Consider the following 21,340-nt stretch of genomic DNA (forward strand, 5'->3'; position numbering starts at 1 on the left):
CATGAGGATTTCCACTTTCTGTTACTTTATACTTTGTCAAACTAGAACTCTACATCTCAGATGCAAATGTTGTACTGCATTACATTTACAAGATCTTCTGCATCATCAGCAGCAGAATTGAGAAAGCACCACAGACCCCATGAGGCGGGTTCATGTTGGTGTAAACCCATGAGAGATGAGCAGAACCACCAGGGGGCGCAGTCACACAAAGCAGGACTTTTACTGGATCTAACAACAACACAACAGCAGTGAATTTGTAGAGGACCTGTGGTTTGGACAGGTGCTTAAGGAAAAAAAGGAAAATTCAAAGAGTTATTAAAGGGAAGTGTGCATGAACATGCACTTTGTTTATTAAAAACACTCAAGAACCTGGTTGTGGACAAAGATGGAGGACGGCTGGAAGGTGCTGATGTTTGTCAGAAGTTGTAGACCTGCAGAAGATAGACCTTAAGACAGAGGGGGCGATAAGACCACTTGCAGCAGTCCACCACATTGTCTGAGCTACATGTCTCTCAAAACACTGCAGAGTGCAGCTGTAACACACACTTTCCTGTGGATGTGACTCCTTCTTGACTCTGATTGTAACTTAGAAAAAAGAGGCTCACTTTTCAGTGATTGAGTAAAATTTCTCGATGACCATTAGATGGATTGAACTCAGACTATTTATTTTGTATGTTAAATGTGATTTAAATGTTTTGTTTAAATCCTCAGTCCTCTACTAAATCGTGACACCATGAGGTCCTGATTTTATGACTATATCTCTAAAAATACTTTAAAAAAAGCGAATGTTTCAGTGAAAGAGGTCAGATGGTATAAAAAGGTGTTGATGGTATAAATTAATACAGATTTTAATGAAATCAAACTCATCCATCTGCCAAACACTTGATCTTATTTGGTGAAAACTCTAACAATGTCAACACATCACGCAGAGCTGAAAGATTAAACTGATACACATGAAATGTGTGCTCTAATTAAAATTGTTGCCATATTCCTTTTAATAATCAGTATTTCAAACTAGTGTATATGCATATTGTGTAAGTATATTCCAAATGAATACAATGTAAAACCAGCCAGAAGAAGCATGATAAGGGTTGTTAGAACATTTTCCACCCGACTTGAATCTTAAATTCAGAAACTTCCATTGGTATTATATAATCATTAGTTTCTGTTTTAGGCTGAATTTATACTACAACAAATAAAGGGAATAAACCGAATTACAATGAGATCACAGCAGTTTATGTAAATATGATCAGGTATTCTGGGTACGCCTGGATGTCATTGAAGACAACGAACATGTTTGGGTTGGCAGGGTCATCGGTGACGCTGTCGTACAGATCGGCAGCATTTCCAGTGTTTTTGGAGGGCGGGGTGATCATTTCAGGTTTTCCCTGGATGAAGTCTCCAACCAGGACCCTGGCCTGGTACATTCGTTTGTGCCCTTGGACGTCAGCTGCGGCGAAGCCGTTTGCTGAGTAGACAGGGTCCACAGCAAAGTAAGAGCCTTTGCCAAATTTCGCACCCACTGGGGGAAAAAAAAAAAAAGTTGTCAGTACAGTTTTGTTACTTACTAAACACATAAATACGGTGTTTGCAAGACCTAAACAAGTAAAACATATGAGCAGGGAAATCAGGGGTGTGATAACATCATTTAGGTATTTTATTGATTATCTGCTTGAAAGAACAAAGTAAACACTTAAAGCCTTAAATAAAAGTACCAATCTAGCAAAAAGTGTTATTTTAGTGTGTGGTTAATGGACATCTACTGTGGATTAATATCTTATCTTTATATATTAATAAAGTACACAGATCAGGGCCAAAAAACTTCAGAATATCCCTCTTCAGTAAATGCGTATGAGAAAGTTTACTTGAGAACGTGTTTCCCTCCTCTTTTTGTTGGAATGTTACTTTTTATCATTCAGTATGTAAAAATATATCGTGCTAACATTTTGGCTCTTCATCTGTATTTATAATATTTCTGCCTGACAAACGTGTTGGGCTTTGGTTACCTTCTGTTCCTGCGTAGCTGCGGTTGAAGCCTTGTTTGTTAATGAAGTCAATGGCTTTTGAGGTGGTGCCGTGGAAAAGCAGCTTTTCGTTGTTTGTGTGTTGGTTCTTCTTCTCCAGCTCTTTCTTCATGAGCTGGTAGCTTTTCCACAGTGTCAGATTTTGGACCCGTTCAATCTGCCAACAAAGCCACAAAACAACAGTTATTTCTTTTCTGCTCTCAATTAATCTCATTCTGTTGGCTGAATGTGGACTTTATGACTTTGAGAGAAAAAAGCCCCTGAAATGATCAGTAAAATTACTACATACACTGATGATGTTTGGAGAAAGGCTGGTCTTTGTCATTTCTGTCTCCACAGCTTTATATTCTTCAGATCCTGGAGTCAGAGGAAACAGCTTCAAGAGGTCGCTTTTCATGTCATCCCAGTTTTCAGGCAGAGCAGGATCCTCTGCAAAAATCAGAGGGGACTTGGAAAATGAAATACACTCTGTGCAATGTATATTTTACATTTTCATAGTCCTGGTCATTAATCACATCACTTTTTTGATTAGGGCGATGCTACATACACATCAGACACACTGTGGGGGTTTCAGTGTCTTGTCTAAGGACAAGTCGACATGTGGCCACGTGGAAGCCAGAATCAAACAAACAACCCTGGGGTTTAGTGACAACTGAGCCACGGCCAAAAGTACAGAAACAAACTTTCAAACAAACAAGAAGTTAGGATTTTGTCACACAGTTATTTATTAACAGGTTAAAGGATTATTTTGCTCATTTTCTAAGTGCATCCCCACAGATATCAAAGCCAACATTGACTTTACTTAAAGAGACAAACATTGTTGGTTTCTGTGGGGGGATTGTTACAAAAATGATCCTTTAAATAAGTCTATGTATAAAAATCCACTCACCTTTCAGCTCTTTCCTATACAGCTCCAGCTCCTTATGCCCATTTTCCCGAACAGCTTTTTTAAGCATTACGTTGGCGATGTAAGTCTTGTTGTTGATCTTGATATTCACATCTCGTTTTTTCTCCAGAGCCTCCTCGAGTTGGAGGTTGGTGTATAAATCAAAGGGCACCATTTCCCCTTTGCTGCGCAGATACTGCCATTCTACCAGACCCTTCACATACAAGGCCTTGTTCTTCAAGTTCTCGGACATCATAACCTTCTGGATGATGTCCCTGATGAAAATTAAATTCAAAATTGTAATTAACACCTCACAGTTTAATGCCTCTGCCAAACAGTGAAGTCAAGTGAGATAATATAGATAATATATATCTGAGATAATATAGCATTGACAAGAATGTTACTCACATGAGATCATAGCAAAGGGTACGTTAACCCCCCCCCCCCACACACACTTTTATTTACAGTCATTAGTGAAATTTTAAAATGATGATGAAAAACTGGCCATCATTTGACAAATTAGAACAATAAGGGCGTTTAATTAAAACCTGTGGAGTTGGTGGTGTGTGTATATATATATATATATATATATATATATATATATATATATATATATATATATATATATATATATATATATAGTAATAAAGTAATAATAAGCAGGGGACGCAGAGGGACAGAATAGTGGCTCCAACACAAGAAAACACAAGTGAATATGGTTTTACCCTCATTAATGTTGCAGTAAGGGATGTGGACTGTTGGGATGTAAGTTAAATAACCTAAACTCCTGTCAATCCACAAGCCTGAAAATACAGCATTAAGAATAAAAAAATCTGGGAGTGTTTTATTGGCAATTAATTGGACTGGGGTAAGAACACTGAAGCCCCCCTACAGGAAGGGCCAGAGCAGCCTCTGTTTTCCTTTAACAAACGTCAAACCATGCTGAGGATGTTGGTTGTCAGTGCAGTTCTGTTTGCTTTTATGTGCTGGTGCGGTGGACTGAGACTTGCGGACACCCATAGACTCAGTAACCCGATCAGAAAGGCCAGTGACATTGTGGGGATGGAGGTGGACACTTTAACAGCAGTGTCCAAGATGTAAGGGAAAATGGAGAATGGTTCCTATCCTCTGCATGACATGCTGGTGATGCATAGGATGCTACTGAGTGTCACAGGTAGTTATTCCTTCCTGTGGCCATCAATCTTTATAACTCAGATACTCTGATTACATTTTTAACTTTATATTTAAATTTGATCTTATTCTCTTTCTATGTTTATATGTTATGTTCTTATGTACATTTTCATACTCTGGCATGGAGACACTGGGGCGAAAGCGATTTCCCCTCAGGAATTAATAAAGTGAGTTTGATCCTGATAGCTGGCTAATGGTTCAGCCTGCAAGATGCAGTCATGAAAGTCTATACCACAGTCTGTTGGTCACATTGATTTTTACCTTCAATCCCCATTTAATCTGTTCATCCTTGAGTCCTGGCTGAAGCTTGTGCCAAAGTTAAAGATATGCCTTCAAGGGATCCATGTGATATTGCGTTAACAGGAATGGGAGGGACATTAGGTCATAAATAAATCTGTCCACTGTTTGCTGACCTGATAGAAGACTCCGCGGTGAAGACGTCCCTCGTCAGGCCCTCTAGGTGGATTTTGGGCTCCTGGCCCTCCAGCCCTTTGTCCAGATGGATGCTAACAGTCAGTTCCCTTTGCAGGGACTTCAGCTGCTCCATGTCAACCATTGACAGCTCACTGATGTATGGATCTTTGATGATTCTTGTCACCTGCTCGGCCACAATGAGCTCATCAATCCTTTTTTTTGCCTGACTCAAAGCCTGTAGTGACGAGGAAATGGTTATAAAGTTTGGTTATGAACAAGCCCTGCTACATTTTAATAGTTTCATTAAAAGTCTGTGGGCCTATTGCAGGAACACTTTCATTTTCTTAATGTCACCTGTTTATCTGTAGTATCAGTTTATCTGAGTACAGTAAATCCATCATTAAGAAATGAAAGCAAATAGCACAAATCTGCCCAGAACAGGCCATCCACAAAAACCAAGGGACTGTTCAAGGAGTCTAGTGAGGGAGGGCGCTTGAGGCAGCTGAGATTAGAGGGACTGTACATAGGCCACATGTTTCCTGATTCTGAGCTGTCAAAGCTTTGTTGGAGATTAACAAAGAGAAAAAAAGGTCAAAATAATTCTCAGCTACAATATGTCAATTAAGGCATGTGGGGGAAGGTTCTTTGGTGAAATGGGAACAAAATTGAGCCAAGTGAGAATTTGTGGCTGGACTGTTCACTAATGATCCCCATGGATCTTGACAGTTTTTGAGCAGTTTTAAGAAGATTGATTGGGAAAAATTTGCAGTGTTTAATGTTCAAACCTCATTATGACCTTTTCACACTGTTTCATTTCTGTAACTTTCTGTACTTAATACCTATGCAATTTTCTGTTTATAGTAATTCATTTAAATTACTGAGTAGACACCTGCTTCCTTTGACATGAATAATGTTGATCAGTGTAAGAAAATACATACTAAATTGTAAATGTTTAGAAAGAAATACTTTCCCGTCAGTCACATAAAATAACTCTAACAACTCTAAAGTAGTTGAGTTTCGATTCGTTTTCAGAAAGTAACTTTTGATTCAAAGACGTGATTTACAATGAAGTGAATAAATGTGTGTTAACCTCGTCATTGTCAGCACACAGCTGAAAAACTGCAGGTTCAAACTCCTCCTTCTCCAGAACTAAGACATCAATGTTGGACCGCTCCTCCCCGAGTCCCAAAAAGGAGGTGATTGAGTCTGAAATGACATACAATTCTTGTCAATATTAAAATAGTTTGAAAAATATCTGTATGGCAGTAAATGTGTCTTTTATTGCTCATTTCAAAGACCAATACCTTTGATCTTGGTTAAGAGGGTCTTCTGCTGCACCCCTTGTCCCTCTCTACTCTTCATGCTCTTGTGGAACTCTGTCATCATGGACGTCTGGAAGATCAGGATCTTCACACTGTGAACAAACTTTGGGTGCTTCTTCCTCACAAAGTCCACCACTGCCCCGACCATGGCACCCGCAACCTCTGATGGGTCGACCCCTCCCCGACCTAACAAGCAGAGAAAAACTAGTGACGATGAAGAGGATTAAAGAGGCAGCATAATCTGTAAAACTTGACAACATAAATGAGAGACTCTGAAATGTTGGCTCTTACATCCTGCCATTTTCATTACAACCATGATGAGATGATGACTTCAGGCCGAATTATGCTTCTCTGTTAATACACGTAAAGGTCGATGTAGTGGACCTACACTCGGATATGTTCGCACATTTCTTTTATACTTGCACGGTAGACATACGTGTCCATGAGAGGACAGAGTAACGTGTTCAACAAACCTGATTTGGCTGAAAAAGAAGAAACAATCTGGAAACAGAAAATAAATGTGCGTGTTCTACAAGTCACAGCCTGTGATAGTTAAAAATGATTTCAGCGATAAAATGGACCTGATGAACCTTTTTAATAGACCACAGTAGACCAGTAGACCTTTTTGAGTAGTCTGGTGTGGTCTGCTGAACTGAATTTCACACGAGTAGAGATCACAAAATATCAATGACAAGAGAAACTACAGGTACCGTGTCGTGTCCTATGTTGTTGTTGAATAAAACTGTGAATATTGTGAGAGATAACAGGAGTCTTTGATCATTTCAAAGACCAAATGGTAAATTGTGAAACTAAATAATTTGTGTCCCATGTGAAGTATCAAAGCTTTATTTTCCTTTGTTTTTTAAAATTCCTTTTTGGTAACAAAGTCATAAGTTGAAATACACATCTTGAAACACTCCAGTGACCATGTTGCATCCTAATAAAAGCGCAGCTGAATAAAGCAGCTGTACAACAAATGAATATAATAATAAACCTGTCTTTAGTAATAAATATATAATAAACCACATAAATAAAATGATATATAAAATCAGAACATCTAGACAGTATGAACACTTTCTTCTTCTACTTCTCTTTCTTCCCCGGTTCTGTGCCAACTCCCAACATTATCTAATCAGCTAGTTCAATGCACATCTCCGCACAATGCTCTGTTGAGATTTAGGAGACGTGCATGTTGGGGCCTTCTGGAGTCTCTGCAGCCTACGTTTACCCATAATTCCCTTCTCTGTGATGGTCTTGATCAATGCTTATGTGTATTGATGAAATATAATTCCGCCTTTAGCTTTTATTTTACTTAGTCTTTGTAAATAACCAAATGAAGTTATATTCACTCACTGCAAATACAAAAGATGTTTGATGGTCTCTGATGTATTTTTTTAAATCACTTATTTCTCCAAATTATTAATTAGAATTTTTTACACTAGTAAAAAGTTATACAATATTTAGAGCTGGGTTTTAGCTTTATACTGTAAATATTTGCTGATTGTCTTAATCTGTTATTGTGGTGTTATTGAAGGTTTTAGGACAGCTGCTTAGATAAAACATGGGAAGACTGGACTGTAATGGGTGTTTTTAATTATTTTCTGAAGTTTTAAAGACCAACCAATGGGTCATTAATAATAATATTTATTATCATCAGTTGTGGCCACAGCAATACAGCTTAATTATGTAATATTATGAATCTAGGAATTAAGTTCAAGTTTAAGCAGGAAGACAACTGTCAGCTCTTCTTGTCACCACACCAGGCTGAACATATTCTAGTTACAGTTACAGATTCTCTGTTGTTGTTTTCTGTCACTATAACTGACTTTCTTTTAGTTTTTGGACTGACGGACAAAACAAGACATCTGAATTCTGTGAGGGGCTGGTTCTGGATATTTTCTGGATGAAATTATTGATTTTAAAACTAATTGATATAAAGATTGGTAGAGGCAAAGGGCATCTACCTGTTCTAGCTGATGAATTTTTATGGATAATATATTTTTCTGGATGTGACATTCTAACGTTTGCAGCTTTCTGAGAATTTCTTACTGACAGACAGAAATCAACCATAGAAATCTGTTTGGCTGCAATTACAAACAACGTGGCTAAAGTGAATCCATGAAATTATGAAAATTAAAAAAAAAAAAAACAGAGGATTCAAGGATAAGACTTTATGAGTCATCTGACATGTACAGTATATATAGTTATTTTACTTCTGACAGACCTGTTCCCAGAGCAGGGAAGGAGACAGAGTTGAACTTGTTTTCCTCGCAGATGTTCAGCACTGAGTAGACAACCTCCTTAATCTTTGCAGGGTCGTGACCTCCGATGTGGACGATGTTTTTGCTGGGCAGCTGGCCAGCTGTTGTCACGATCATTGGACGCTGCTGGTAACCTGGAGCACTCACTACAGAAGGAGCCAAACAACACCCAGTACACATTACCACAATGTGGTAAAGCACATCAGTCCTCATTTTCTCTGTAATCTTACGGTTTTTAAAATCATTATTAAAACAAAGTCTGGTTTGGTGGTGCAAACTTTGTCTGGACTAATGAAGGTTGAGTTCCAGCTCCATACCAATCTCTCTACACTCCTGCAGAACTGCCGGTCCAGCGCTGTCTAAGATGGCTTTGGACACTCCTAAAATATGACAGAGAGACAACAGGTTCCAGAAATTATGATACTTATGGTCCATCAGCAAAACGTATTTTCTTCATTAAGTTAAATATAAAGTACAATTGAATGTTTCTATATTTCTAACTCCCAGTCCTCTGTGTATTAACAATGTAAGTCAAGTTTGATACTCAAAAAGTCAGGATGATTTTTTAAAAATATGGTTTGTTTTAAGGGATTTGTAATTTAAAAAACATTTGTAATTTAAAGTAGTTTGTTTACCACTAGACAGAGATGAAAACAAGCAGAAAAACCCAGTTTGAAGATAATAACCTGCTTTAAGGTTAAAGTCCGTATTGGAGGAGTTGACAATGGCATCACTGGTCTCTTTGGTGATGTCTCCTGAGGAGACGTGGAGGATGAGCTGACCCATCTGCATCTGGTACACACCAAGGGAGGGGGACGTTACTGGACCGAAGAAGGCTGACAAAGAAAAACATACTGAGGTTATTTTAAGGTTTAATTCACATTTTTGATCAAACCTAAACTGAATTGCAACAAAAGACGCCCAGATGCTTACGAAAATCTCGTGCTATGTGCCATGAAGAGGGCGCATTCTGCAGGTTTTCAGAAGAGCTAAACCTAAAGCTATAGAATGAATCTTTTTTGTAAAGATCCTTTTGTGACACAGACAGAACAGTTCTGGCAGCAATGCAGAGACCTTCTAAAGGTTTTTGAATGAGGCTCCGCCCTTCTAACCAACTAGAGAAGGCCAAATCGGTAAAGTGCTGATGTGAAAACCTTGCACGTATCTATGAAACACCACAGACTTAGACACACCAGTGACACAGTGGTTGGACTGATTTAGCGCCTCATGCTACAGTGTGGTTCTCATAAGCCTTTGCAGCTTTAAGAGTGATCTATCATTTTTTATAGTTTTTTGGATTGAAATCCTGAATGTTCAGGTCTTGTGGAGCATGCAAAATTTTTGACTTGCCCTACGTTCATGCTCACAAAAGTTGAGTTCTCCATCAGATCTGATCAAACAGCCAAAGGGTTTGTATCAGTCCTGCAGATAAAAGGCTTCACTACCAAGAAAGGCCAAAGTTATACCCTGGATATTGTTCATTACTGAAGGGATTAATGAAAGTTGGAAGCTTCGTACCTGAGGTCTGCTGTGTCTTCCTCGGTTGAACTGGTGATTCGTTGGAATCCTGTTCTTCATAATGGATGTTTTTCTGACCAGTCTGACCTTTAAACTCATTGGTGAAACACTGAAAAACATGTTGTCATATTATATTAATTGAGGTGAAGAGAAAAGATTTACTTCTTATACCATAAACCTTATTTCTCTTTAGATTTGAAGTTAAAACTGAGCCAGATAACTAAAGCAGTCTGATCTCGGACTTAATGATGAATTATCATACTTCACTAAAACCAGTCATGTCTGCTCTGGAGTGCTGGTCGGTTTCAAGAAGATAATCACATAAACTTACGTCCACAGTTTGACCGTCACTGGGGTGGACGACGATGGCCACCTCTCTCAGGTGACGAGGAGTCCTGCTGCGGCTGTAGGAGTGGATCTCCTTCAGAAGGACTCTGCACACCAGGTCTCTGGGGAAGCTTAAGTTTCTAGTGCCGATGGCCGGGAATGACAATGACTTCATCTTCAGCTTCTCAGCCTCCTCCAGACAACATTTGATGATTTTTATTAAAGCCTGAGACAAAGAGTAGAAACAGAAAGATTAATTAGGGCTGCAGGCACAGTCGGTAATATAAACAGTCTCCTGTCCAGGGAGTAAATGTACATTGATTAGGATTAAAAAACACATCAAGATGACATGAGCTCAATTAAGTATTGTGATGAACACATTAAGCATATTTCCGGTCAAAATATTTTAAATAGTTACACACTGTGGCTTTAGGTAAAGGATGTGAATACTTTGTGCTGCCACCAGGTGCAATTAAATAATTCAAATAAATGATTGTTTTGGGCATCTGGGGTTTCTGGTTATTTTCTGTAATTCATCACCAATATGTTTATAAAGTATGAAAATGTTAGTGTCTGCTGCTGCCTGGATGTGCTGCTTTCAGTTCTCTGGTTGCTGTCTGGATCTTTTCCCTTTGATTGAAACTCAAGGTAAACTTTAGGTTTACTTTTAAGATTTGGTGGTTTTGACCTACAATACGTCGCAGACATGTGCTTGTAGCTGTTTCACAGTAAAACTGGAAATTCAGCACAGGTCTTCCACATTTCCGCCCAACATACTGATCTGACTTCCCTAGAAAAACCCTTTTTCATTAGCACAGAATTGCGGGTCACTCTGCTGTTTTGAATGGAATAATATACAGAATACGCAAAATGTCTTTTTGTATTATTTTATTTTAGTTGGATTTTCACCAAAATGAAAAGTCACAATTGTCAAAATTGTTTTAATCTGTGAAGAAAACCTCACCTCCTCTGCCTGTCCTGCGCCATTGTCCCATTTAGGACAAACGGTGTGAAAGACGTTCTGACACCAGAGCTCGAAGCCTTTGGTGATGACGACGTCACCGAACTGCAGCCTGGTCGCTTTGGCTTCAGAGTGAACAGCTGTCTGCAGCCGGGGCCCCGCCGCCTCCAGCAGCGCTTTGGAAACAGCTCCCTGGTCCAGGTTCATGTCGTCTCCGATTGTGTTGACGATGACATCAGTCTGCGGAGCAAATCATAGCATTGCACACAAGGGATCTGTTGTTTAGTCGATTAACTGCGTGTGATAAAGCCTTGGTGCCTGAACTGGCCAAAAAACAGACACACACACGCACAAACCAAGCAAATCATGTGAAATAATACCATATCTCCTAAACTCAGCTGAGATGATCATGTTTGCGATATGTTCTACCTTCATACAAAACCAACAACAATGCAGAGTAGATTGAGAGGTTGATTAAAATATCCACTCAGCAGTAATATTAGCTGTCTTCTGATTTACAGTGACATTATAGAAATGAAGGCAGATGTGTCAAGACAAACACAATTTAAACTCAAAATACAGATTTAGAAAAACTTGGGAAAGTTTGTTTCCAACCTGTCTTTTCTGTTTTTGGTCAATGTTTAGTGACGTCTTTGTGCTCACGGATACGTCAACATATACTTTGATTATATGATGGATCATGACCAGTATTATGGAATTAGGACCTTAATTTATGTAAAGACTTGGCACCAACTGGACAGTAAGCATTTTGGTTATGCCACCACATACACACACACACACACACACACACACACACACATTTCTTGTAAACTATGCTGTATAAATGATTCACAGGACACAGGATGCTCAGTTCTCACAGTCTGGTGCTGAATGTTTCCCTTGCAGAGAAGAATCTTCAGACCCTCGGTAGTGGTCTGCTCCATCCTCCCTGACCTACAACCAATCAAAGAACAGGAGTGGTGTCATTTAATCAGGCAAGGAGCTGGTGTTGGGTTGCTTTCCATTGTGTAACTCAAAATTAAAGGTGGGTGATGTCTCGAACACATGTCTCAATGTATTGCGACTTGTTCTCTGTGGGATGTATTAAATGACTATATCGCAAACATTAAGTATAAACTGTAACTTCATAGTTTTTTAAGCTGCCAGTCTGAGACATGCTTTGTTTCACTTTCGAGAGTGTGTGAAGCAGATGAGATGTGTGTTTGGGATGGAACAGAAAAAACACCCTGTATCACCACTGAAATTTCCCGTGGTTCATCAACATTTACAACAAAATGTGACGTTACACTGATCATAACTCATTTTCTACACGGGTCGTTTCACACAGCTCTGTTTGAACTGTTAAGTATATCGTCCTGTGTCTTTATAGCATCACTTGGCTTCACAGTGAGTCCACAGCTGCTAATCGGGGCCTCACTGCACGTTGGACTGCAGCTTTCACTTTTTCATGTGTATTCCAGAGGGTGAATGAAGGGAGGATGAAACTAAAGGAGGGACAAATTCAGGCTGCTAAATTAGGGGTTTTAAGTAGTCTGAGCTCCTCTGGTGGTCAGTGAAGGCACTGCAGGTGGTCCCCGGCCAGGTCTTCAATAATGCAGTTTAACTGTGGGAAACACTATATTTTTATTTTGATTTTGGAAAACACATTTCCAGGTAATAATTGCTGCTTGTGAATAATCAACTGTATCTAAAGATACAACATTCTAAAAAGCTAAGGTGACAGGAAGTATTGTCCATCTACTGTATCCTTGGTAACATGAGCCTCACACCCAACAACAGTGGTCCTGGGGACTATATAGACTAAATGGTCAAAATGGACAAATAGTATTGTTTTTATTAAGCTGGGTTTCTAATAAATCCAATTCGAGATTGGAACCTGCCATATAATAACTGACACTAAAAACTATGTATCTTTTTCTTTTATTGTACAGCTGATTTGCCTATTTCGAATAAATATCACTTTGTTAATCTCAACTTTGTTGTGATTTCCCCTTTTTACGTGCACGTTTAAAAATGTAGAAACCATTAATGAATATAGTCAGTGTTTTAGGGTTTAATGCAAACTTATGTTGCAGTCATTACTAGAATCATCATACTGGTGAGACTGTACATGAAACGATTTCAGAATGTTGAGCCATATACTGTGTATTGATTTTCCTATTATTTAAAGGCCATATCGCCCTGCTCTACTCAAAATAAAATCCCTTTGACGTTCTGGGAACTTAAGACGACCCCCACTCACTCCAGTAATTTGGTCTGAAACATCCAAAACAAGACAGAACAAATTGAAAATAGAAAAGAGCGATAAAAAGAAAAAGAACTTACCCTCTGGCCTCTTCAGCCACAGTGTGTCCTCTGATACTCTGCAGGTTTCCCTCAAATCCAGCTCTTCTCTCCTCTTCTGCTCTTCCTCTTCCTTCTTTTCCTTCTTCTTTTCCTCCTTGTGCTCCTCGTCCCCAGCCTTTGGGAGTCTTTCTCTGACCCAACTTATGTCCACTATTAGGTGAACAACAAAGTCATTCGAACAAAAAAACCTTCCAACATGATATACAACGTGTACATTGCTGACTGAACAATAGTAATTCAACTGTAGACCTGAGACCAGAGACTATCCAAAAATGGTCTGACAGTTTGATACTTATTCACTTCTTGGGGGAGATAGATGAGAAAGTGGCACCATTACTGTGTCTGTAGTTAGGCCTAATGTAAGGCCAGATCTAGCAGCCAGTCACTTGTAGCTTTAAACAAAGACAGCATCTTGAAAGCTCAGGACGTCAAATCTCATTAGTTTAACCCGTACATAGACAAATATTTAACATTTTACTGGTGTTGAGGTATCAGACATGTTTTTAGCTGAAAGCAGTGAATTCCTATGGTCTCTCTTAGGTGTGGGACAAAAAAACATATAACCCCCAGTTAAACAGCTATGTGGCAGAATGTGTTTTAATCAGACCAAACCAGACAAGGCTACCTGCCAAGTTATTATTTTTAAAAATATAATTCCAAATGTTCCATAACTGACCTTGAATCCCGGGCGCCTTTTAGGCCTTTCTGGGGTGGTTCTGTCATGGTAGGTGAAAGGTCATTGAACTCCTCCTTGACAGCTGTGGCCATGACTCTAATGGTGTTATCATTGTTGTCCACCAGGTGAATCTCAGTCAACGATCCTGTACCTTGTGGACCGTCACAGTATTCCCGCACTGCTTCAGCTATGGTTCCAGCACAGAGGTCGACAGGAAAACCAAACTCTCCTGAACTGATCGCTGGCAGGGCGATGGTGGAGCAGTTTTTCATCTCTGCTTGTTTCAGACTTTCCTTAACAGCAAGTTTCAGACGTGATACAGCTGTTGTTCTATCAGAGTCAGAGAACTGTGGTCCAACTGCATGTACAATGCACTTGCAAGGCAGGTCAAATGCATCGGTTGTGATGGCGTCACCAGGACGTAGACGTCCATTTTTGGCAACATAGTCATCGCTGACTTTCTGCAGCTGTGGTCCTGCAGCCTTGAGCAGCGCTAAAGCCAGGCCACCAATGTGCTGCAAATCCTCATTAGCTGCATTAACCACCGCATCAACACGGAACCTACAGATGTCTGCCTTGCTGACTGAAACCAGAACTCCACTTGTAGTCTTTACTTTGCAATAACACAGGCCATTTTCTTCCTCACAGTTCTCTTCTTCCTCCTCGTCCTCTTGATTCTCTGGACGAAGCACAACCACACAGTTTAACTCCGTCATTACTGAAGTCAGGAACAGACTTCCCTGAGACATGAAATACTTCTTAGCTCCAGGCTTGTCCACAGTGAAGGCGTCAGTACAGAAAGTACTAATCAGTTCCTGAAAGCAGGATTTAGCTTTCTGGACATGAAGACGAGCCCCACTGATGCTGATTCTTGGCCTCTGTGAATCAAGATGAACTGTCACATCGTAGGTTTTAGCAATACTGGTGTAATCTTTCAGTTTTTTCTTGTCGATGAACTGAACAACAGCACAGGACTCAACACGAAGGGTTTCTTGAAAGTGTGAATAGTTCACAATGAACTCTTTCAGACCGCGGCTGACTTCATTCACTGGATTTACAAAACCAGCCACCGATACTTTGTCTCTTGTCTCTGGGTAGATCTGAACGATCACTGTTCTCTTCTTTGAGGAGTTGTAGGTGTCTAACAGCTGTTGTTTCAGGTCAGCCCAGCTGGGTAGTTTAAGGACATTCTGGTCTTCTACATCCAGAGTCTGCGAGGACAAAACTGTCTTCAGCTTACTCTCTGCATCAGCGAGGACACGATCATAACTCCCTATCAGGAAAACTCCTTTAGTCTCAATGCTGTAGAAGGCACTGATCCCCTGGGAGGAGAACAGGTCTTGTGACATGTCCATGGGATCCACTGTCTTGAGAAAGTCTAGAAGAGACGAGGACAAGTTCAGCTGTTTTTTACTCATATGCATATTCCTCTCCAAGATCCATGATTTAAGTTGGAAAACCTCTCCAGGGAGTCCAGTAATGGTCAACTTCTGGGTGTCTTCACTATAGGAGATGTTCATCTCAGGGGAAATGTCTGATGCTGCTTTCTTCAACCCTTCCTGCTTCAGGATGTAGAACAGTGCAGGGGACAAATCCACTAGCTCAGAGATACCATTTGTCTGTCGTTCAATCTGATTTATGGCTTTAAGAACAATGTTCTCTACAGGAGCCCTGATTCGTTTTATATCGTCAGCTCGGCCGGCCACTGTCAGAGCCCCCCTGGAAGCATCTAGTGCTAGGAAAGCATCTTCCTTGACAACTGAACGGACGTCTGTCTCTGCTGCTTTCAATGCGTATTCGTTAGCATTACATTCAAATGTTGAGTACTGAGACATTTGCTGATGAAAGACCTCTTGAGCACTGCTCCTCCAGTTATCTACATGTTCAGCAGTCAGATTTTTCTGCCTCAAAAAGCTCGGGAGAGGATTGACCTTCATCTCAGGGTTATCCACAGATAACTCCACCCTGCAGAAGTGCGAGCTCATCTTATCATTGATGCTTTTCAGTGATTTCTTCATCAGGATGAATTTCCAGACAGCAGGGTGAACTTTTTCTGTGAAGGACTTAGGCATCTTCCACGTTGGACGTTCATTGCCATATAAGGCCGTTCCCAGAGACTCACAGTATGGATACACCTTGATAGCAGTCGAGCTCAACATGTGGTCTTTTATACAAATGTTTTCTACAACTGTGCACATAGGGGAAAAAAAAGAAAGCCCAGGTAAGTGGTCCTTCTACTTGAGGCTGCAGGGAATTTAAATAAAATAGATTTTTTTTGTAGTATATCAATCAACTAGGTCAGATAATCAAGCTTTATTCGCAATACAACACCAGGCAGTATTTAGACCATTTTGTGTTGTTTTTCAACTTGGTGTCAACAGATTGCATTGGCCCCTTTGCTGTGACAATACTCCAATGCTCCATAAACAAATGGTTAGGTTGTCTGGCCTGCAGACCATTGAACTCAACCCAATTTAAGCTGTGCTAAGCTATGATTCACTAATGCTCATTCAAGATCTGGTGGAAAAAATAAAACCAGAAGCTTTAGACCAGTGGATCAAATATGTAATCACATTACAGTGTCACATATGAGTGCAATGTCTGAATGCCCATGTGGCCAATTCTCATTTGATCAAGAAGATCTACCTGAGTTTGTCAGTATGGTAAACTATAGTTTAATTAAGTAATTCTAGACATCTTGTTTTTAGGTCAAAACACAATTTAACAAATACCATGGGGTCAAACATCAGTAATAAAACTAAAACCTTTAGGGTCACTGAAAGTGACAATGGCAGCCTGTTCATCCGGTATCATGATGATATTGTCTGGAAGAGACCAGCTTTTCTCAAAATACAGCTCCAACAAGTCTGGAACGAATTCAGAAACACAGAATTTTAATCATGATAACATAAATGCCAAAAACAGGAAATACTTATTATTATTTTCATAACTTGGACTATTTGAATCAGAGGCTGCACTAAGGAAATAATGTGACAAACATCTTGCTCTTGAAGCAGAATGGGAGCAAATCCCTGGAGCTGGTAACCCGATGTTACCATCTGATGGACATTTTTACTATGGAACAACAAGGTGAGACGACTTTAGAGTGTGATTGTCAAGGCAGTGTCAGATTAGAGCACACTCTTCTCATAAATACCTCAGTTGTACTTTATATGTCTTTTGATTTCATCTGCCCTTTGGAGAAAATCCATAAAAGTCCCACCCAAAGTTAGATACAGAGAGTTTGGTAGATAGATGTTCCTGTTTAAATACTTATTTTAAACAGCATTCAAGCAGTTTCTGTACCTTTAACCGCAGTTGGAGGAAGACTCTCTACTCGGACACTCTTTGGTGCCTCCAGAGCTCGAGCGGTGAGTCCATATTTCTGTATGTTTTTGTTGGTCTGACTCACAGTGAGAAACCTCTCCACATCTGCAAAATATTCCGTAATAAAGACCGTTACATGGACTCAAAATATAATAATTAATACAAGTAACTTGTGGTGAGATTATTTTGTCAGCTGTAGACAAACTATTGGAGTGATTTACACACACGTACCAATATCTATTTGTCTAAAGTAACATATCTAAATGAGTAATGCAAAACATAATGGGATAGGATTAATAATGTTTTACTGAAAATATGACGATTGGCTTGTTTTGTTTTAAACTGCTTAAATGAACTGTTTTAGAGCTTTAACATGGTTTTTTTTTTCTACCTGCAGGGCTGTTGAAAGTGACCACAACTGAGTTGGATTCCAGGATCATCTCCAGAGAGTAGCTGCTCGAGTCCAAACCTGAGATGTTCTCCACCAGCATGGACAGCAGATCGCCAGACATGTCTTCTGGCACGTTCTCCAGCAGGACTGTGGTGCTCTGAACGAACTGTGAGTCTGAGAGGGGAAATATAAAAACCTGCATCACCTGCATAACTGTCTCTATCTTTTTATTTTCATTTGGAATGTAAATGCATTGTTTTGAAAATTACTGAGACGATGCAAAACATCAGGCTCAAAGCTCGACTTTTATTTGATTCTTGCTGCCTTGCACCTCACTTGTAAGTCGCTTTGGATAAAAGCATCTGTTAAATGACTAAATGTAAATGTAAACAATTCAAATATTAACGAGGACAAACTTACAAAACCCGAAACCCCTGAATGTTTCTTAAACTCACCTTAGATCTGTGTGCGAGCTGGCAGACCAGGAGAGAAACACTATTCTGACTGAGGACATGTCTCCATCTATAGCTCCACACTTACATTCAGGTTGTTTTGTGTGTGTTGTGTCTCGACCACTGACAGGTGAGATCAGCTCCAGCTCAACCCAAAAAGTAACTGGACTGATGTGTTTCATTCAGTTTCTGAACAGTATTGCTAGCTAGCAGCTACAAGTAGCTATGAACATAAGGGTTTTCTTTAGCACTGACCTCAGCAGCCCCCCCAAAGTCAGCAGCAGCATTTACCAGTGAACAATGGAAAGTTTTAGATTTGTGTATTAAAAATGACTAATGAGTTGCTGAGATGACTGACATGACAGATTGCTGCTGGCTAGCTGTTAGCCATGGTTGGCCGCCAGCTTGCTAACCTTAGCCGGGGTTAGCTGCTAGCTAGCATTAGCTGGTCTCGCTATGTCAGCAGAGATAAATACAGTAGATGCCTCATAATGGACTGTGAGATGAGACTGGATGTTCTAATGAATGAAATGAAAGCAATGAAATAATATTTCATAGGTATGGAGTTATTACAGAATGTTTTACATATAAAGCGGTAAGTAAATCTTATATTAAGCTAACAAATGCTATAGTCCTGACACTAATTTAGGCTAAATTACATTGTGTCAGGTAATTGAAATGGACATTTATTATGGTTATGTATTAGTAAGATAGAGAAACATTGTCAGTGTTTTGTGTACGTGTGATTTTACCATCATTCTTTGCTGCAGAAGCTCCATTTTCTGGTTTAATGTCTGACTTAGTCTGACTTTCCTTTGAATCTGTCACATATAAGAGAATCCAGGTGAGATTTCAGTTGGAGATTGACAATGAATGACTGTTTGATTCATTATAAACTTAATAAGAGCTCAGTATGTGCAGAGCACATTGTCTTTCATTGTCTCATAACTGACAAAAACTTAAATAAATTAAAAAGATTTAAATAAATTAAAGATATTTAAGCCTTTGTAGAACAATGTAAAATCTAATAATTTGTAAAACCATGATCATCAATTCCTGACTCAAGTGTACTTATTTCCTTCTCTTAGTTAAAAACTGCAGCATCCAAGCTGCAGTAAAAAAAATATATATATACTGTATTTTGAGCTGTTTTCAGTAAGAACCAGTGGCAAAAACAGAGCAGGAAAGTCAAAAAGTGTTAGGAGACATAATATTGGTTTGGGTTTTGAGCAGAAAACTACAGAAAACTACTAGACTGCCCAAGATTAAGACTTTGTTAAAAAAAACAAAAAACTGTGACTATAAAAACCTCAACAAGGGGGCAGAGTTTTAGTTTTACCTGAGATGTTGTTCGTTGAGCTCTGAGGAGAAAATACAAAATGACTCTTTAATCACACAATAAAATGATGGTAAATGAAAATATGTCTCACAAGTTTTACATGCAAACTGTAAAATACAGTGGAGAAAGAAACATTCACATTATTAGTTACAATTTACATCTTTTGGAAATTACCACAGTGGTTAAAGCATGAGACTCAAAATCAATATACAAATGTACAGTCAGCTAGTGTAATCAGGTCAGGAGATGTCAGAAATGTGACCACATATGTAATAAAGGAGGATTTTACAGCAGTTAAATGTGTAAAAGTTTAACCTTTCTTTCAGAAAAGAAAGAAAGCTGAGAAAAATATACAAACATGCCCGAAGAAGGCACAGGGGTTAATCTTCACATAATAATAATGCAAAATCAGTTAGTACAAATTTGATTTTATTATCAGAAGTAACAAAAATGGAAGGAAGGTTATAGTGAATAATGAAATTTATATTAGTGCAAAAGTTTGGATAGATGAATTAGAAATTAACTGATTAATGTCTGATTAAATTAAACCAGCTGAAAGTGCATTAATTATGATTAAGTACATAAACAAAAGAATATTTTATTATGAGTAAATGTCCTTCATTAAAACCTTCTATAAGTCAAAGCACAGAGGTACAGTATTATCAGCAAAAGAAAGTAAAAGTATCAGAAATAGAAGTAATTTTGGCCAAATGTAGCCTCTTGTTTGGGGGTAAAGTCACTTTCATTTTTGTCTTTATGATTTTATTTGTTAAATTTAGATTCATCTGCAGTGACAAATTAATTTGAAGTGCTTTAACATGTCATCAGGTGTGAATGTGAACATAAAGTCATAAAGGTCATAAAGGTCATGGGGGCATTAGGAAGAACGACTGTAACTGTGCAGTGGAATGAGACAAACACATTGTTTGGAGTCACTGTAATGAAGCTACGACGTGTTGATGGTTAAAATGATGCACGTTTAAAACTTTACTTACTGGTTCAGAAATCAGACGTAACTTGACAGTTTGACCGTCCACAACGATTTCATGGTTTTCTTTCTGAAGGACTCGAGCTCTCACTGCAACACAAAACACATCACAATTTGCCCACAGGAAACAGCATTTTGCACAGCAGAAAACCCCCGTCGGGGAATCGAACTACAGATACTGGAGATACTGTTCACTATCGTAACGAGGACTGATCCTAACGAGTTGATGTTAAACAGGCTGAGAGTTACAGTAACGTGACACACAGAAGCCACAACTTCACATTTTGGCCTAACGAACCCGTCAGAAACCTGAAGCGGCTTGTAAGGGTGCAGTAAATCTCTGAGATGGTTTCACTTTTGTTTCATCGCGATGGTTCACTTTGTAGAAAATCTGAAAAAACTCGCTGTTCCTCTGTTGTTGGACTGTGTGAAACTATATAATCCACTAAATCAATCTGGTCCCGCAGAAACCTGCCCGGTGGTTCGGCGGTTTGTGGTAAAACCCGCAGATCGAGACTCACCCTCCTCCGATGTGAAGTGAACCGCGGCTCTCGGGGCTCCGTCCTCCACCTCCACCCTGCAGTCTCCTCCGTTTGACTTCTTTCTGCTCAGGAAGTGAAGCTGCAGTTTGTTCTTCACGGTTTTGGTCTGAGCCGGACTCCAGTCCCCCTCCACGGTCAGCGGGGAGCAGTTCTCCATCCTGCAGTGCGGGACAAACTGAGGCTCCGACGAGCGGCGGTGACTTCAGCGTTCGGCTTTTACTTTCAGTTTACTGAATAACGCAAAAAACGTGGGAGAAGGGGGCAGAACCGTGCAGTTTGCCTGTTCTCCCGGTTCTTGTGTGAGTTTCCTCCCTTTCATGAACCAGAACATGAAAATGACCCGAGGATTTTATA

General features: G+C 39.5%; 1 protein-coding gene across 1 annotated transcript; it reads right to left on the reverse strand.

The window, feature by feature from the left end:
* Positions 1-961: 961 nt before the first annotated feature.
* Positions 962-21,215, reverse strand: LOC137135768 (protein mono-ADP-ribosyltransferase PARP14-like). Its single transcript, XM_067520330.1, has 23 exons — positions 20,966-21,215; positions 20,452-20,534; positions 19,457-19,478; positions 18,870-18,938; positions 17,666-17,839; positions 17,254-17,379; positions 16,713-16,814; positions 13,948-16,135; positions 13,251-13,421; positions 11,783-11,858; positions 10,908-11,144; positions 9,948-10,169; positions 9,617-9,725; positions 8,785-8,934; positions 8,416-8,478; positions 8,062-8,244; positions 5,820-6,023; positions 5,606-5,721; positions 4,515-4,750; positions 2,914-3,185; positions 2,314-2,453; positions 2,007-2,181; positions 962-1,522 (listed from the first exon to the last, which is right to left on the reverse strand). Exons 1-23 carry the CDS (start codon positions 21,141-21,143, stop codon positions 1,236-1,238), a joined length of 5,583 nt encoding a protein of 1,860 aa, XP_067376431.1. The 5' UTR covers positions 21,144-21,215; the 3' UTR covers positions 962-1,235.
* Between the last annotated feature and the right edge of the window lie 125 nt (positions 21,216-21,340).

The sequence above is a fragment of the Channa argus genome, chromosome 11 (genome assembly GCF_033026475.1).
Source record: "Channa argus isolate prfri chromosome 11, Channa argus male v1.0, whole genome shotgun sequence".
Taxonomy (NCBI): Eukaryota; Metazoa; Chordata; class Actinopteri; order Anabantiformes; family Channidae; genus Channa; species Channa argus.